General features: G+C 40.4%; 1 protein-coding gene across 3 annotated transcripts in view; it reads left to right on the top strand.

Annotated features, from left to right (window-relative positions):
• The window catches only part of TARS1 (threonyl-tRNA synthetase 1), a 37,763-nt gene extending 22,077 nt beyond the window's left edge, over positions 1-15,686 (top strand). For all 3 annotated transcript variants that reach the window (XM_011726595.2, XM_011726597.2, XM_011726596.3), the window contains 3 exons: positions 529-601; positions 14,482-14,596; positions 15,174-15,686. In XM_011726595.2, the coding sequence (XP_011724897.1) occupies positions 529-601; positions 14,482-14,596; positions 15,174-15,322 (337 nt within the window). In that variant the 3' untranslated portion in view covers positions 15,323-15,686. The remainder of the gene's footprint in view (positions 1-528; positions 602-14,481; positions 14,597-15,173) is intronic.
• The last annotated feature ends 4,234 nt before the right edge of the window (positions 15,687-19,920 follow it).

Genomic DNA, 19,920 nt, shown 5'->3' with positions numbered 1-19,920 from the left:
AATTGCTTCAAAAGGAGAATTGGATGGGCTTATTTTTTAATAAGTAGTGAAAACTCTCATTTTTACCAAGTGCCATAACCAGTTATTATCAGTTACAATTTGCTGAGTGGTGCAAAATGGATTTTGAATAAACTGAGGACACTGTGTCCCCATGAAGAATAAGTAATAAAATACTCGAACAATTAATCACTACATGCAGTTATTAAATAATTTGTTACCCCCTCTCACAGTGTTTTGTGATGTATTAAAGTATGAGGCGTAGTCCTATCCTCAACTGGTTTTGCTATCTGCTTAGCAAGACAAATCGTAGTTACAGACTTTCCTTATGCAGGGTTAGTTTTCTTCTCCTGCATCTCCTTGCCTTAATCTTTATTGGACAGGTTTTTTCATTTTGGGGTTTTCTAAGCCAAGTTTTAAAAGTAGTCCTTACATGTTCCAGGAAAAGATAAGAGTAGACTAAGAAATATGCTGTCCCTGTTTAGTGAATGTACCCACATCCACACTGAGTATTTTTATTCTCTTTCAAAGGCCCTTTTGGCTGTCCCCTCGCCAGGTAATGGTAGTTCCAGTGGGACCAACCTGTGATGAATATGCCCAAAAGGTAAGCCTTAGATGTGAATTTTCTTTCAACTTAAAATCTTTTAAGCTTTTCAGATGACATAAGCCCTATATTCTTGGTGAATCAAGCTGTTGTGATGTAGAGAAATGTTACTATTTTTAATCTTTGTTAAGCCTGAATAGATTATATTTCTTCTGTAATGCTTTTCTACATGATTCCATAATCAGAAGACATATTTGGATAGTGTTTTAGGTACACTTGTATATTTTATTGTATTCGTTTTAAGAGATGGGATCTTTCTCTTGCCCCAGCTGGAGTGCAGTGGTACAATGCCTGGCTCACTGTAACCTCAAACTCCTGGGCTCATGCAGTCCTCGCACCTCGGCCTCCCAAGTAGCAGTGACTACAGGCAGGAGCCGCCATACCCAGTTACGCTTGTATATTTTAGTATTTAGTATTTTAAAAAACCAAATTAGCAAATATCAGGTACTTCAGTATGATAGGTAAATTCCAGTTCAAAATACAGTTGAAGCTGCTCTTTGACTCAAAGAGTAATTTTGCTTCATTTTAATGTAAATTTCTTCAGCTATTTGAAACTTTTTTCCAGGTTAGCAGCGTAGCAGACCAGTGTCTTGCCCTTACCCCCAAAAAACTTAACCAACAAATGTATAACCATTCATAACTTCACTTTAAAGCATATAACAATCTGTTCTGCCATAGTGAAAATTCCATACTAAGGAATTTCAAATTATCAAAAGTTGATCAGTGAACAATACTATAACATCAAAGCCATCCTGTCTCCATACCATCAGAATAAACCACACTCAGGTCTTAATTACCCTTAAGAAATAAATGAACTTGAGCGTGGAGATGCATACCTGTAGTCCCAGCTACTTGGGGGCTTGAGGCAGGAGGATCTTTGAGGGTTCAGGGTGTGGTGATTGTGCTTGTGAGTAGCCACTGCATTCCAGCCTGAGCAACATAGTGAGACCCCATCTCTTAAAAAAAAAAAATGAAGTGAACACTAAACCGTCTAGTAGATAAACCATTCAAACTATTCCTATTACTATTACTGCACACAGTAGTTTTAGTTACAAATGATGAGAATCAAAGTTATGTTCCATGGTTGAGTGCACTCTGTCTTATTTGTATGTGAAAGCTCACACAGTAGGAAAAAGTTCTGTATTGGTTAACTGAGTTCTCAACTGGAGACGTCACTGACTTCCCCACTTCCCTTTGGGGGTAGGGTGACATTCCAGATTACGTGGTGGTAAGTTTTTCATTTGTGGGGAGAGAAGACAGGGCAGTACTCCCGATACCTAATAACTGTAGAGTAGACATGTTAAACACCCTGTAATTATCAGGCCACTTCCCCAACTGCAGAATTGCCCATCTCACAGGCACACACAGGACCCATGTTGAGAAAAATGAAAAAAACTGATGCTTTATTCTTTAAAGTAGTTATCAGTTGAAGATGTAGACCTATCTTGGCATTCTAAAATTCTGTAACGACCCTTCTGAAATGGGTGTTACAAAATTTCAACAGGTTAATTGGTTTGTGATCACTATGGCTTAAAAATCTACTAGTTAATATGCTAAAGCTTGTGCACAGTATAGGCAAAGTCACCTAGATTGTTTCAAAAAGTATACCTTATAGAAATAAACATTTGACATACATAAATAACCCTTGGTTTACACGTAACTCGCATTTGAGAAATGAATGTGTTGTAGATCATTTAGAATCCTTTTCAATCAAAAATTGAAAGAAATATTTTGTCACCTAGGTCAACCGGAGAATGCTGGTTTTACTGGTGATTCTTGAGTATGGTAGTTACTGTTTCACCTTCAGCTGTACTTAAGATGTTTTCCTGGAAAAATTCATTCTGCTTTCTGACCAGGATTTCCAGAAACTCTGACCCTTCTTTTAAGTGGGCTGGGTGGAATTGTGGTGATTCTGCTAGTCGACAGTATAACTTCTGTGCCTACAAAAAGATGATAGACAGTCACTGCTCACATTGGCTTTTTGTGAAAGCCCAAGGATACTGTCCCTATGGCAGAGATGAGGAAGGAACACCGGCTTCCTCCAACTCTTCTGTTCTTCCTTTGGGTTAATGGCCACTGTAAGGAAACAGTTTTCTGCCAGGTGTGGGGTGATTTGAATGTAAAATGCCCAACTCTTACAGCAGGTTGAACAGAAACTTTTTTTTTTTTTTTTGAGACGGAGTTTCACTCTTGTTGCTCAGGCTGGAGTGCAATGGCGCGATCTCAGCTCACAGCAACCTCCGCTTCCTCAGCTCAAGCGATTCTCCTGCCTCAGCCTCCCAAGTAGCTGGGATTACAGGCATGCACCACCATGCCCCGCTAATTTTGTATTTTTTTTTAGTAGAGACAGGGTTTCTCCATGTTGGTCAGGCTGGTCTCGAACTCCAAAGCTGCGCCAAAATCCATTTTATTATTATATTCGTAGGTGTAAATTTAACCTTCTTTCCACAGCACTTCCTTGGCCTGTCCAGAATACCCCGACGCTATTCTGACTACCCCGATGCCTACACTACATGAAATATCCTATCATCTATAGGCTCCTTTATCTCACTAGTAGCAGTAATCTTAATAATCTATATGATCTGAGAAGCCTTCGCCTCAAAACGTAAAGTACTACTAATCGAACAACCCTCCACTAGCCTAGAATGATTAAATGGCTGCCCTCCACCTCACCACACATTTGAAGAACCAACCTATATTAAACTAAATGAAAAAGGAGAGAGTCGAACCCCCTAAAACTGGTTTCAAGCCAATCCTATAGCCCCTATAACTTTTTCACCAAGATATTAGAAAAACTATTTCATAGCTTTGTCAAAGCTAAATTACAGGTCAAACCCTATATATCTTACATGGCTTACCCAGTTCAACTAGGCCTACAAGATGCCTCATCCCCTGTTATAGAAGAACTAATCACTTTTCATGACCATGCTTTTATAGCTATATCTTTAATTAGCCTCCTAGTCTTATACGCCCTGTTCTCGACACTCACGACAAAACTAACTAACACCAATATTACAGACGCCCAAGAAATAGAAATTATCTGAACCATCTTACCCACAATTATCCTAGTCCTGATCGCCCTTCCATCCCTGCGCATCCTGTATCTAACAGACGAAGTCAACAACCCCTCCTTTACTATTAAATCAATCGGACACCAATGGTACTGAACTTATGAGTACACGGACTATGGGGGCCTAATCTTTAACTCTTATATGTTACCCCCATTATTCTTAAACCCAGGAGACCTTCGACTTCTAGAAGTTGACAATCGAGTAGTACTCCCAATTGAAGCCCCCGTCCGTATAATAATCACATCTCAAGATGTCTTACATTCATGAACCATCCCTACACTAGGCCTAAAAACAGATGCAGTGCCTGGGTGCCTAAACCAAACTGTATTCACCGCCACACGACCAGGCGTCTACTACGGACAATGCTCAGAAATCTGTGGCGCAAACCACAGCTTCATACCAATCGTCGCAGAATTAATCCCGCTAAAAATCTTTGAAATAGGACCTGTATTCACCCTATAAACAGCCCTCTTTCTTCCCCCCTCCCCCCGTACTCCCACTTTACAAATTTCTAAAAATACTTTACAAACCCACTGTACAGCTATCCTAGCATTAACCTTTTAAGTTAAAGATTGAGGGGCATACCTTCTGCAGTGAAATGCCCCAATTAGATACATCAACATGATTCACTACTATCATAACTATACTTCTTACACTATATCTTATTATACAATTAAAACTGCTAAACACAAATTACTACCAACCCCCCCTTACAAAAAACTCCAACCTACAAATCCACAATAACCACTGACAACCAAAATGAATGAAAATCTGTTTACCCCGTTCTCAACTCCAATAATGCTAGGCCAACCCGCTACAATTCCTATCATCCTATTCCCCATACTACTAATTCCAACCTCCAAATATCTCATTAATAATCGACTAACCACCATCCAACAAAACCTAACTCAACTCACCCTAAAACAAATAATAGTAGTTCATAATGCTAAAGGACAAACCTGATCTCTAATACTAATATCTCTAATCACCTTTATTACCATAACTAATCTCCTAGGACTTCTACCCCACTCATTTACACCAACTACCCAACTTTCTATAAACCTAGCTATAGCAATTCCTCTATGAGCAGGCACAGTAATCATAGGACTTCGCTTCAAAACCAAAAATTCTCTAGCTCATCTTCTACCACAAGGTACGCCCACATTACTCATTCCCATACTAGTGATAATCGAAACTATCAGCCTACTTATTCAACCAGTAGCCCTAGCTGTACGACTAACCGCCAATATCACGGCTGGCCACCTACTAATACACCTGATTGGAAGCGCTGTATTAGTACTATCAACCATTAGCTTCTCTGCTACCTTACTAACCTCCACGCTCCTAATACTATTAACTATTCTAGAAATTGCAGTTGCCCTAATTCAAGCCTACGTCTTTACACTCCTAGTTAGTCTTTATCTACACAACACCACCTAATGACCCACCAACTCCATCCCTATCACATAGTTAAACCCAGCCCCTGACCACTAGCAGGGGCCCTATCAGCTCTCCTGATAACATCCAGCTTAATCATATGATTTCACTTTTACTCCACCACCCTGTTGATATTAGGTCTACTAACCAACACACTAACCTTATATCAATGATGACGTGACATTGTACGAGAAAGCACCTATCAAGGCCACCACACAACATCTGTCCAAAAAAGCCTTCGGTATGGAATAGCATTATTTATCATCTCAGAAGTCTTCTTCTTCATTGGCTTCTTCTGAGCATTTTACCACTCAAGCCTCGCCCCAACACCTCACTTAGGGGGCCACTGACCACCAACAGGTATTACCCCTTTAAATCCCCTAGAAGTACCCCTCCTAAACACCTCTGTACTACTCGCATCAGGAGTTACAATTACCTGAGCCCACCACAGCCTCATAAATAGTAGCTGAAAACAAACAATTCAAGCCCTACTTATCACAATTTCACTGGGCATCTACTTCACCCTATTACAAATTTCAGAATACTTTGAAGCACCTTTTACTATCTCCGATGGTATCTATGGTTCAACATTCTTCGTTGCTACAGGCTTCCACGGACTCCACGTTATCATTGGATCCACATTCCTCTTTATCTGCCTTATTCGCCAACTATTATACCACTTCACATCAAACCACCACTTTGGCTTTGAAGCCGCCGCCTGATATTGACACTTCGTAGACGTTGTCTGACTATTTCTCTATATCTCTATCTATTGATGAAGATCCTACTCTTTTAGTATAACTAGTACAATTGACTTCCAATCAATCAGTTTTGACAACATTCAAAAAAGAGTAATCAACCTAGTACTAGCCTTAACAATCAACAGCCTTTTGACCCTGCTACTAATAATTATCATATTCTGATTGCCCCAGCTTAACTCCTATGCAGAAAAAACTAACCCCTACGAATGCGGATTTGATCCCCTAAGTCCTGCTCGTATCCCATTCTCAGTAAAGTTTTTCCTAGTCGCAGTCACTTTCCTACTATTCGACCTGGAAATCTCTTTCCTGCTATCCCTACCATGAGCCCTTCAAACAACAAATCTCCCAGTAATAATCAAATCATCTATCGCCTTTATTATTATCCTAATTCTTAGCTTAGCCTACGAATGAACTCAAAAAGGACTAGACTGAACCGAATTGGTAAGTAGTTTAAATAAAACAAATGATTTCGACTCATTAGATTATGATAACCATACTAACCAAATGACCCCCACCTACATAAACATTATACTAGCATTCACTATTTCACTTCTAGGCATATTAACCTACCGTTCACACCTAATAGCCTCTCTCCTTTGTCTAGAAGGAATGATAATATCACTCTTTATCATAACAGCCCTTATCGCCTCAAACATACACTTCCCCTTAGTCAACATTATACCCATCATCCTACTAGTATTTGCCGCTTGCGAAGCAGCAGTAGGTCTTGCCTTACTAATCTCAATCTCTAACACATATGGACTAGATTACATTCACAACCTAAACCTGCTTCAATGCTAAAAATAATCATCCCCACAACTATATTACTACCTATAACATGACTCTCCAAAAATAATACAATCTGAATCAACTTAACCATACACAGCCTGTCAGCCTCATTCCCTTACTATTCTTCAACCAAACCAACAACAACCTCTTTAACTACTCAACTTACTTATCCTCTGATCCACTAACAACACCCCTCCTAATGCTAACTGCCTGACTTCTGCCTCTCATAATCATAGCAAGTCAATACCACCTATACAACGAACCCTCCTCACAAAAAAACTTTACCTTTCCATAATAATCTCCCTACAAATCACCTTAATTCTGACATTCATAGCTACAGAACTAATCATATTCTACATCCTATTTGAAACTACCCTCATTCCCACCCTAATCATCATCACTAAATGAGGTAATCAAGCAAAACGTATCAACGCAAGCACATATTTCCTATTCTATACATTAACCGGCTCTCTACCCCTACTCATTATATTAATCTATACCTACAACAACACAGGCTCATTGAACATTATACTACTAACACTCACAGACCAAAAACTAACAACCACCTGATCTCACAACTTTACCTGATTAGCATGCATAATAGCTTTCATGACAAAAATACCTCTATATGGCCTACACTTATGACTTCCTAAAGCCCATGTTGAAGCCCCCATTGCAGGTTCAATAGTCCTTGCCGCAGTACTCCTAAAACTGGGTGGCTACGGCATAATACGACTTACTTCCATTCTTAACCCCTTAACAGAATACATAGCCTATCCATTCCTCATGTTATCCCTATGAGGTATAATCATAACAAGCTTAATCTGTCTCCGAGAGACAGACCTAAAATCACTCATCGCATACTCTTCTGTAAGCCATATAGCTCTAGTAATCATAGCCTCTCTCATCCAAACCCCCTGAAGCTTCTCTGGCGCAATTATTCTTAGAATTGCCCATGGACTCACCTCCTCCATATATTTCTGCCTCGCTAACTCAAACTATGAGCGCACCCATAGCCGTATCATATTACTGTCCCGAGGACTTCAAATCCTATTCCCATTAATAACCTTTTGATGATTCACAGCAAACCTTACTAACCTTGCCCTACCCCCCACCATCAACCTACTAGGCGAGCTCTTCGTAATCGCAGCCTCATTTTCCTGATCCCATATCACTATTGCACTAACAGGACTCAATATACTAATTACAGCCCTCTACTCTCTCCACATGTTTATCACAATGCAACGAGGAACACTCACATACCATATAACCAACATAAAACCTCCCTTCACACGGGAAAATACACTAATATTCATACACCTCGCCCCAATTATTCTTCTATCCCTCAACCCCAATATCATCATAGGATTCACTCCTTGTAAATATAGTTTAATCAAAACATTAGATTGTGAACCTAACTTTAGAAGCTCACCACTTCTTATTTACCGAGAAAACCTGCAAGGACTGCTAATCCATGCCCCCGTACTTAAAATTACGGCTTTCTCAACTTTTAAAGGATAACAGCTCTCCATTGGCCTTAGGAGCCAAAAACACTGGTGCAACTCCAAATAAAAGTAATAAACATGCTCACTCCTATTATAATAACAACCCTCGCCTCCCTAATTCTTCCAATTCTCGCCACCCTCATCAACCCCAATAAAAAACACTCATACCCAAACTATGTAAAAACAACTGTAATATATGCTTTCATCACCAGCCTCCTTCCAACAACTCTATACATTTCCTCAAACCAAGAAACGACCATTTGAAGCTGACATTGAGTAGCAACCCAAACATTGGATCTAACACTAAGCTTTAAACTAGATTATTTTTCCATAATATTCATTCCAATTGCACTATTCATCACCTGATCCATTATAGAATTCTCACTATGGTACATAAGCTCAGATCCAAATATCAACCAATTCTTCAAATATCTCCTTATTTTCTTCACTGCTATACTAACCCTAGTTACTGCTAACAATCTCTTCCAACTCTTCATTGGTTGAGAGGGCGTAGGAATCGTATCTTTCCTCCTAATCAGCTAATGACACACTCGAACGGACGCCAACACAGCAGCCATCCAAGCAATTCTATACAACTGCATTGGCGACATTGGTCTTATCCTAGCTATAACATGATTCCTTCTGCACCACAACTCATGAGACTTTCAACAAATATTAATCCTAAATTCCAACTCAAACCTCCTTCCGCTGACTGGCCTCCTCCTAGGAGCAATAGGAAAATCAGCTCAATTCGGCCTTCACCCCTGACTACCCTCTGCCATAGAAGGCCCAACTCCAGTCTCAGCTCTGCTTCACTCCAGCACTATAGTCGTCGCCAGAGTATTCCTACTCATTCGCTTCCATCCTTTTATAGAAAATAACACATTAATCCAAAACCTTACATTATGCCTAGGAGCCATTACTACCCTATTCACAGCCATCTGCGCCCTCACACAAAACGACATTAAAAAAATCGTAGCCTTCTCCACCTCAAGTCAACTAGGCCTAATAATAGTTACCATTGGCATTAACCAACCACACCTAGCATTCCTACACATCTGCACCCACGCCTTCTTCAAAGCTATACATTTTATATGCTCCGGATCCCTCATTCATAACCTAAACAACGAACAAGACATCCGAAAAATAGGAGGTCTATTTAAAATAATACCCCTCACCTCAACCTCCCTAACTATTGGCAACCTAACACTCACAGGAATACCTTTCCTCACAGGCTTCTACTCCAAAGACCTTATTATCGAAGCCACAAATACGTCATATACCAACGCCTGAGCCCTATTTATTACTCTCATTGCCACCTCCTTAACAAGCGCCTACAGTACTCGAACTATTCTCCTCACCCTAACAGGACAACCACGCTTCCCAGCCTTAATAAACATTAACGAAAACAACCCCGCCTTGCTAAACCCAATTAAACGCCTCACAATAGGCAGTATAATTACAGGATTCCTTATTACCAATAACATACCCCCTACCTTACTCCCCCAACCAACAATACCTCTCCATCTAAAACTCTCAGCCCTATACGCAACTGCCCTAGGCTTCCTAATAGCCCTAGACCTTACTCTTATAATGAATAAACTAAAAGTAAAAAACCCATCACAAACATTCAAATTCTCCAACATACTAGGATATTATCCCACCACAGTTCACCGTATGATTCCCTATCAAAACCTACTTATAAGTCAAAACCTAGCCCTCCTTCTATTAGACTCAACATGACTAGAGAAATCTATACCTAAAATAATCTCACAAACACATATTACTGCTTCTATAACTATAACCACCCAAAAAGGCATAATCAAGCTCTATTTCCTCTCTTTCCTCATTCCCCTTATCCTGACTATACTTCTAATAATATAACCTATTACCTCGAGTAATTTCAATCACAATATATACACCAACAAACAACGTTCAACCAGCAACCACCACTAACCAACGCCCATAATCATATAAAGCACCAGCACCAATAGAATCACCTCGAATTAACCCTGACCCCTCCCCCTCAAAAATCACCCAATTACCCATATCATTAAAATTAACCACCACCACTACTTCATCTAAATTTAAAACCCATAAAACTAACCCCATCTCCATCATTAACCCTATTAAAAAACCCCCTACAACCTCAAGCCCTGAACCCCATGTCTCAGGATATTCTTCAATGGCCATTGCTGTAATATAACCAAAAACAACCATTATACCTCCTAAATAAACTAAAAACATCATTAAACCCATATAAGCCCCCCCATAACTTAAAACAATCACACAACCAATCACACCACTAACAATCAACGCTAAACCCCCATAAATAGGAGAAGGCTTAGAAGAAAAACCTACAAACCCCATAACCAATAGTACACTTAATGTAAATAAAATATATGTCATTGCTTCCATATGGACTCCAACCATAACCAATGATATGAAAAAACATCGTTGTACTTCAACTATAAAAGCTCCAATGATTCCAATACGTAAATCCAACCCAATCATAAAAGTAATCAACCACTTCCTCATTGACCTACCTACCCCATCCAATATTTCCATGTGATGAAACTTTGGCTCACTCCTCGCAACCTGCTTAATTCTACAAATTATCACAGGTCTATTCTTAGCAATACACTACTCACCAGATACCTCCTCTGCATTTTCCTCAATCGCACATATCACTCGAGACGTAAATTATGGCTGAACCACCCGCTACCTCCATGCTAACGGCGCCTCTATACTTTTTATCTGCCTCTTTCTACATGTAGGTCGAGGCCTCTACTACGGCTCATATCTTCTCTTAAAAACCTGAAACATTGGCATTACACTCCTTCTCATAACTATAGCAACAGCTTTCATGGGCTACGTACTCCCATGGGGCCAAATGTCATTCTGGGGGGCAACAGTAATCACAAACCTACTATCAGCAGTACCATACATCGGAACTAACCTTGTTCAGTGAGTCTGAGGTGGGTATGCCATTGATAGCCCCACCCTTACACGATTCTTCACCCTACATTTTATCCTACCTTTCATCATCGTTGCCCTCACAACCGTACACTTACTATTTCTACACAAAACAGGATCAAACAACCCCTGTGGAATCTCTTCTGACTCAGACAAAATCACCTTTCACCCCTACTACACAATTAAAGATATCCTAGGCCTAGTCCTCCTTCTCTTTATTCTAATAACATTAGTACTACTCTCACCCGACCTCCTAAGTGACCCAGACAATTACACTCCAGCCAATCCACTAAACACCCCTCCACATATCAAACCAGAATGATATTTTCTATTCGCATACGCAATCCTACGATCTGTCCCCAATAAATTAGGGGGCGTATTAGCACTCTTCCTATCAATTCTCATTCTAGCAGTCATCCCCATACTCCACAAATCCAAACAACAGAGCATAATATTCCGCCCACTCAGCCAATTCCTATTCTGATTCCTAATCACAATCCTACTAACCCTAACCTGAATTGGAAGCCAACCAATAATCCAGCCCCTTATCACCATTGGCCAAATAGCATCCGCAATATACTTCATCACAATTCTAATCCTAATACCATTGACCTCCCTAATCGAAAACAACTTACTCAAATGAGCTTGCCCTTGTAGTATAAATTAATATACTGGCCTTGTAAACCAGAAATGGAACATTCTCCCTAGGGCAGTCAGAAAGAAAGTACTTAACTCCACCACCAACACCCAAAACTGGCGTTCTAACTTAAACTACTTTCTGTATTTTATGTTGTACAAACTTCACAATGCAATTTTAGCATTAATCCACTTCCAATGCTACTATGTAATTCGTGCATTACTGCTAGCCAACACGCATAATATATAGTACTATATATGTTTAACTGTACATAGCACATGCCATTACATATTTACCAACCATCCTCGAAAGACATGCTTATAAGCAAGGACCCTAATGAGTACTTCACCAATAGTACATAACTGCAACACCCCAAAGTCCAAGTATTTCCCTACGAATATCAACCAAACCAATCCATGGTAGTCGTCCATGAGACATTAAGTCGTTCATCGAACATTGCACATACTAATTAAACAATCCTCCTCACTACGGATGCCCCCCCTCACTTAGGAATCCCTTGTTCACCATCCTCCGTGAAATCAATATCCCGCACGAGCAGTGCTACTCTCCTCGCTCCGGGCCCATAACTCGTGGGGGTAGCGATAACTGAACTGTATCCGGCATCTGGTTCTTACCTCAGGGCCATAACAACCAACATCGCCCACACGTTCCCCTTAAATAAGACATCTCGATGGATCACGGGTCTATCACCCTATTAACCAGTCACGGGAGCTCTCCATGCATTTGGTATCTTTTATCTCTGGTCCACACGTAACCCCATCAGAGAATGCTGACTCCCACCACATCCCGTCCTGAATGCGCCTGTCTTTGATTCCTAGTACATACAGTTGTTGATCGCACCTACGTTCAATATCCTAGTCCCACGCAAACATCAGCAAGGTACTATTTAATTCATGCTTGTAAGACATACCAATTATCGACTCCACAATAACGCCTCCACCATACTATAAAACCACAATAAAAATCCCATCAAACCCCCCCACCCCCATCTCTGACCTTCATCCAAAACCCGCTTTTGCCAAACCCCAAAAACAAAAGCTTCAATTTACCCGGCCAAAGCTTGTATTTTCATCTTTTAGGTGTGCACAACTTCAACTGCCATTCCCTCAACTAATAAATATTTACTTCATAAAACGCTCTTTACACCAACCTATAACTCCCTCTCACCCCAAAGAAGCCACTCCCCTAATCACACTCACATCTCCGTTTATGTACCTTAAACCCGCCTAAAGCAAGACACTGAAAATGCCTAGATGGGCTTGCACACCCCATAAACAGATAGGTTTGGTCCTGGCCTTTCTATTGGCCCTTAGCAAGATTACACATGCAAGCATCCCCACACTGGTGAAGACGCCCTATAAATCACCATGATAAAGAGGAGCAAGTATCAAGCACGCACACGCAGCTCAAAACACTTTGCCTAGCCACACCCCCACGGGAGACAGCAGTGACGAATCTTTAGCAATAAACGAAAGTTTAACTAAGCTATGCTATATTAAGGGTTGGTCAATTTCGTGCCAGCTACCGCGGTCATACGATTAACCCTAGCCAATAGAGACCGGCGTAGAGGGTGTTTAAGATCTGATACAATAAAGCTAAACTCCATCTAAACTGTAAAACCCTAGCTGATGTAAAATAAACTACGAAAGTGGCTTTAAGACTTCTGAACACACAATAGCTAAGGCCCAAACTGGGATTAGACACCCTACTATGCTTAGCCCTAAAACTCAATAGTTAAATAACAAAACTACTCGCCAGAATACTACAAGCAACAGCTTAAAACTCAAAGGACTTGACGGTGCTTTACATCCCCCTAGAGGAGCCTGTTCCGTAATCGATAAACCCCGATCCACCCCACCCTCTCTTGCTCAGCCTATATACTGCCATCTTCAGCAAACCCTGATGAAGGTCACAAAGTGAGCGCAAATGCCCTCCACCGCAAAAACGTTAGGTCAAGGTGTAGCCCATGAGATGGTAAAAAATGGGCTACATTTTCTACCTCAGAAAACCCCACGATAACTCTTATGAAATTCTCAGGTGATCCGCCCGCCTCGGCCTCCCAAAGTGCTGGGATTACAGGCATGAGCCACCACGCCCGGCGAAACATTTTTTATACTCATTGTTACTTTGTTCTAATCTAAATTACTTTTAGACTATTAAATATTATTCTATTTTGAAGTTAAGGGACTAATGCCTATGATAACCTGATAAACTTTCTGATACTCAGAAGTTAAGATTTATTCAGTTGAAGATCATTTTTTTCAGGTGTTGATCATGTGATATTTTTCATATCTAATCTGAGGTTCATATGAAATGATAGTGAAATAAAATTATTCATTTAGGTCTTTTTGTCATGTTAATAGGTTATCATGTTAATGGGAAGTTTAGTTAATGTAAAATTAATAAAATGTAATCTAGTGTATTGCTTTTTTGGAAAAGAAGAACACTGAAGATATTGTTTACTTAATACACATGACCTGAGGTAATAAAGAGGAGCTAGCCTTTTTCTCAAAAGGGGGGGGGAAAATGGCAGTGAATAATATTATCTAAGACAGTTTTGCCAGCTTTAAATTGCTGGAAGTTCACCCAGGAAGTCCTGATCCCTATGTTCAGTAAAATCATGTAAGATCAAAATATAATTCTAATTTTAGATCTGACAAATTCTGTATCTCTGTTACAATAGGTACGGCAACAATTCCATGATGCCAAATTCATGGCAGACATTGATCTGGATCCAGGTTGTACATTGAATAAGAAGATTCGAAATGCACAGTTAGCACAGTATAACTTCATTTTAGGTAAGAATGGAAACTTAACAAAGAGAATTTGCCAGACATCAGGAAAATCTACTGAAACCTTGAGACAGACTTAAGTGAATTGTAATCAAGAATTTAGTTCCTTCCAGTCCTGATTTTTTTCTATTATATATTTTAATACATAATAACTATAAAAATAGGCTCATGCATACATACTGGTTTTTTTGTTTTTTTTTTTCACTTAAATAATCATGGATGTTTGTGAAAAAATATTTTGCTATTATATCAAGGATGAAGACACATTGTTTTAAATACATCTGTTTGATTACTTTCTCAAGATAAATTCTTCATGTGGAATTACTTGAAAAAGATATTCATGATGTTTAGGGTTTTTTTATTATTTTAAGTTGTCTAGATTGACTCAATAAGCACAGTAGTAGTTTTAGATATTGCAAAGAGTTTCTTTTAAATATTAATACGTTGTCACTTGTACCTTTTAATGTGTCAGAAGCTATGGGGTAGCTTTTGGGTCCTAGGATCATTTCTTTTCAGATGTTCAGTGTGAATCCTTGCATATCTTAGATTAAGTCTGACAAAGCTTTGTGTAATTTTGTTTTAGTTGTTGGTGAAAAAGAGAAAATCAGTGGCACTGTTAATATCCGCACAAGAGACAATAAGGTCCACGGGGAACGCACCATTTCTGAAACTATGGAGCGGCTACAGCAGCTCAAGGAGTCCCGCAGCAAACAGGCAGAAGAAGAATTTTAATGAAAAAATTGCCCAGATTGGCCCCATGGAAAAGGAGGAGCAGTGTTTCCATAACATTGACTTTATACTCTGAAAATGTCAATTTATGTTGAACTTGAAGGAGTTTGGCAGAGTCCGAGTAGGTCAACCTGCAGGCGTAACTATTTTTGACCTAGTCAGTTTTTAAACAATGTGCATTTGAAGGAGTTAATTAAAAGAGCCAATAAAATGATTTTACTCATTCAGTATCTGAGTACTGGAAATGCTTTAGTATAATGAGGGAGAACTTTTTTGTAAATTTAATGCAATTGAAAAAGTTTTAAATTCAATTAAGATAACTAGAATTGGATTATGGTATAAAAATAAAAAAAAATTATTCATATCAGTTTCAAGACTGCTCTGTCCCTGTCATGTACACATACATGCCTAAGACAAATCATGTGGTTCAGTATTTATCTTCACAGTTTTACAGCAAATATGATGCAGGGTGGGTGGAGACAGGGTAGGTCTGCAGCATCATAATGCTGTTCATAAACTGGATGTGAGCTGGGTGCTGGCTTCTCAGAGGATAAACACCTTTGGGAGTGTCATTTTTACTTAATGTTGGACATCTTTTCAAACAAAAACTACCATGGATCTATTATAAAGTAGATTTGACAAATGTTTAAGATAAAACATGGGTCTTCAGAGAAGTATCTGTTTATGGCAGACTGTTCTGGACCATAGAATCACTTGTTTTACAAATTCCCTGTTTCCTCATGTGGGATCATTTTCAAAATCTTCTACCAATAAATGGTGATTGAGAGGATAGCACAAAGTAAATAATTTCTTATGTGGATAAATATTCATTCCTCCTTGATATAATGTTTTAAAAGCAACATCTTTTTTTAATTTTTTTTGAGACAAGATCCTTTGTCGTGCAGGCTGGAGTGCAGTGCCACGATCTCGGCTCACTGCAACCTCAGCCTCCCAAGTAGCTGGGACTACAGACATGTGCCACCATGCCTGGCTAATGTTTGTATTTTCTATAGAGATGGTTTCATCATGTTGCCCAGGCTGGTATCAAACTCCTAGATAAAAGAGATCCACCTGCCTCCGCCTCCCAAAGTGCTGGGATTACAGGCATGAGCCACCACGCCCAGCCTGAAAAGCAACATCTCGTCAGTGCTATAATCTCAAAGAGCTTGTTTGCAAGGTGTGATGGTTAATACTAGGTGTCAACTTGATTGGATTGAAGGATGCCTTTATTGTTTCTGGGTGTGTTTGTGAGGGTGTTGCCAGAGAGACTGACATTTGAGTCAATGGCCTGGGAGAGGCAGACATACCCTCCATGTGGGTGGGCAAAATCCAGTCAGCTGCCAGTGCAGCTAGAACAAAGCAGGTGGAAGAAGGTGGAATTGGCTTGCTGTCTTCTGGCTTTCATCTTTCTCCTGTCCTGGATGATTCTGCCCTTGGACATCAGACTCCAGGTTCTTTAGCTTTTGGACTCTTGGACTTATACCCATGGTTTGCCAGGGGCCCTCTGGCCTGTGGCCATTGACCAGAGGTTGCACTGTTGGCTTCCCTGCTTTTGAGACTTTGGACTTGGACTGAACCATTACTGGCTTCCTTGCTCCTCAACTTGCAGACGGCCTATCATGGGACTTCACCATGTGCTTATGTGAGTCAATTCTTAATAAATTTCCTTTCATATATACATATATCCTGTTAGTTCTGTGCCTCTGGAGAACCCTGACTAACACACATGGGTCACTTCAAAGAGAAACTAATTTGCATAGATTAATTTTCACTTTAATAAAGGAGCTAAGATCTTTAATCATAGAGGGGTTTTCTTTTGAAACTTTGTAATTAAGCCTTGCTTCCAAATAGCTTCAAAATTAGCTTTTGATAGAGTTGTAATTTTTATGTGTCTGAAGGAAATTTTTTTTTTTTTTTTTTTTTTTGAGACGGAGTCTCGCTCTGTTGCCCAGGCTGGAGTGCAGTGGCCGGATCTCAGCTCACTGCAAGCTCCGCCTCCCGGGTTTACGCCATTCTCCTGCCTCAGCCTCCCGAGTAGCTGGGACTACAGGCGCCCGCCACCTCGCCCGGCTAGTTTTTTGTATTTTTAGTAGAGACGGGGTTTCACCATGTTAGCCAGGATGGTCTCAATCTCCTGACCTTGTGATCCGCCCGTCTCGGCCTCCCAAAGTGCTGGGATTACAGGCTTGAGCCACCGCGCCCGGCCAGGAAATTTAATTTTATACTTAAACCAGACTCAACATTTAGAGAAGCTTTACAAATCGTTGAAAACTTGGGATAAAAAAATATAATAAAGGCATAGTTTAGTGGGACTGGAAATCAAAGGTTTCTTTTGATCTAACTAACACCTACTTAGCTTAGTCCTCACTTCTAGTGGAATCATTAGAGGGCCACTGTCTTGATGGGAGGGTTCTTGTGTTTTTTTTGTTTTTTTTGAGAAAGGGTCTTGCTCTGTCACCAAAGCTGGAGAGAGCAGTGGCACAATCAGGGCTCACTGCTGCTTTGAACTCCCGGGTTCAAGTGGTCTCCCACACGGCAGCCTCCCATGTACCTGAGACTGCAGGTACATGCCACCACACTTGGCTAACTTTTAATTTTTTTATTTCTTGTAGAGATGAGGTTCTTACTATGTTGCCCAGGCTGGTCTCAAACTCGTTGGCTCAAGCAGTCTTCCTGCCTCAGCCCCCCAAAGTGCTGTGATTACAGGTGTGAGCCACGACACCCAGGGACCACTCTCTAAGAGCGATTATAATTGTGGGTTTACCCCATCAAAGCTCTTATCTGTAATTTTATTTTCTTTCCTTTCCTGGAGAGCAGAGACTGGTCTACTTACAGTTCTTCATTCATCTGTTCTGGCATATAACTTGAAGATTTGAAAGAACCCAATTGTTAAAGCTTTCTTGAGCATCTAATCTATTGTGAGTTATATGGTCTTGGTAATTAAATAAACAGGAACAATTTGAGAAAAATAATACGTGCAACTGCCATGTGACAAAATCTGTAAAGACAGATTTTGTGAAGTAAAGAGGTCAAACTGAAACCAGATTGTCACAAAAGTGATGATCAGGGCAGGAAATTTGGGAAACAAGATTAAGGCTTGCCAGAAATACAGAGCAGTGATGTTAAGAAGGTATAAGGGAAAAGGGTGAAGTTACCTGGAATGATGGGCTGAGTTCAGAATCTTGTGTACTTAGGAATCTTGTTTCAGTTCCTCACCTTTACTACAGCAATAGACACCTGCACCTCATCTCAGGTCCCCTGCTCTGTGACTAGTAGACAAATGCTTCTCAAATGACAACGGCTATATGAATCACCAGGAGATGGCGTTAAAATGCAGGCTGATTCTGTAGGTCTGGGCTGGATTGGAGACACTGCATTAACAAGCTCCCAGCTGATGTTGAGAAACATACTTTGAATAGAAGGCTCTCATCCCCACTCTGTCCTTATTCTGTTCTGCCTTTAAAAAAAAAAAGGAGATCAAATAGGGAAAAAAGGCTTATAAGGAAACCAACTTTTTGTCCTTTTGACCTCCATCTCTCTTCCTCTTACTGAGGCAACCACTTTCAGACACGCTGGTGTATATCTCTTTTCCTATCTCTAAATACTATTGCAATCTCATGATTTTTAATAGAGATGCCCAGGCCACAACGTGGTGGCTCATAGCTCACTGCAACCTCGAACTCCTAGCTCAAGCAGCCCTCCTGCCTCAGCCTCCCAAATAGCTGGGACTACAGGTATATACCACTATGCCTGGCTAATTTTTTTGACTTTTTATTTATAGAGATGGGATCTCACTGTATTGTCCAGGCCAGTGTTGAACTCCTGGCCGCAAATGATCTTCCCACTTCAGCTCCCAACATAGTTGGGATTACAGGAGTGAGCCACCACGCCTGATTGTTGCTGTCTCTTTTCATTACTCTTTTTTTTTTTTTTGACACGGAGTCTCCTCTGTCACCCAGGCTGGAGTGCAGTGGTGTGGTCTCAGCTCACCGCAAGCTCCGCCTTCTGGGTTCACGCCATTCTCTTACCTCAGCCTCCTGAGCCTACAGGTGCCTGCCACCAGGCCCAGCTAATTTTTTGTATTTTTAGTAGAGACAGGGTTTCACCATGGTCTCGATCTCCTGACCTCGTGATCCGCCTGCCTCGGCCTCCCAAAGTGCTGGGATTACAGGCGTGAGCCACTGCGCCCGGCCTTCATTACTCTTAGAACCCCTCTCTTGACTTCCTGTTTCAGAAAATGAGGAATTTATTTCACAATCCATTTCTTCCCTCCATCCTTTTAATGTCATATGTCAACTTTTTGTGAAATCCATATTAGGTGTCTTTGTTATTATGACCATAAATATTATGCTCTAATAAGCCACATAGTATTCTATGATTACATTTTTTTAGTACTTTTCTGTATGTGTTATTGTAGTTAATATTATTCTTTTCTTTTAAAATGTTTTCTTTAGGCCAGGCATGGTGGCTCGTGTCTATAATGCCAGCACTTTGGGAGACCAAAGTGGGTGGATCACTTGAGGTCAGGAGTTCAACACCAGCCTGGCCAACTTGGTGAATCCTTGTCTCTACCCAAAATATAAAAATTAGCCAGGCCATGG

Source organism: Macaca nemestrina, chromosome 6 (assembly GCF_043159975.1).
Source record: "Macaca nemestrina isolate mMacNem1 chromosome 6, mMacNem.hap1, whole genome shotgun sequence".
NCBI lineage: Eukaryota > Metazoa > Chordata > Mammalia > Primates > Cercopithecidae > Macaca > Macaca nemestrina.
Note: the sequence above shows the minus strand (reverse complement) of the source record. Positions and strands in the feature narration are given on the sequence as shown.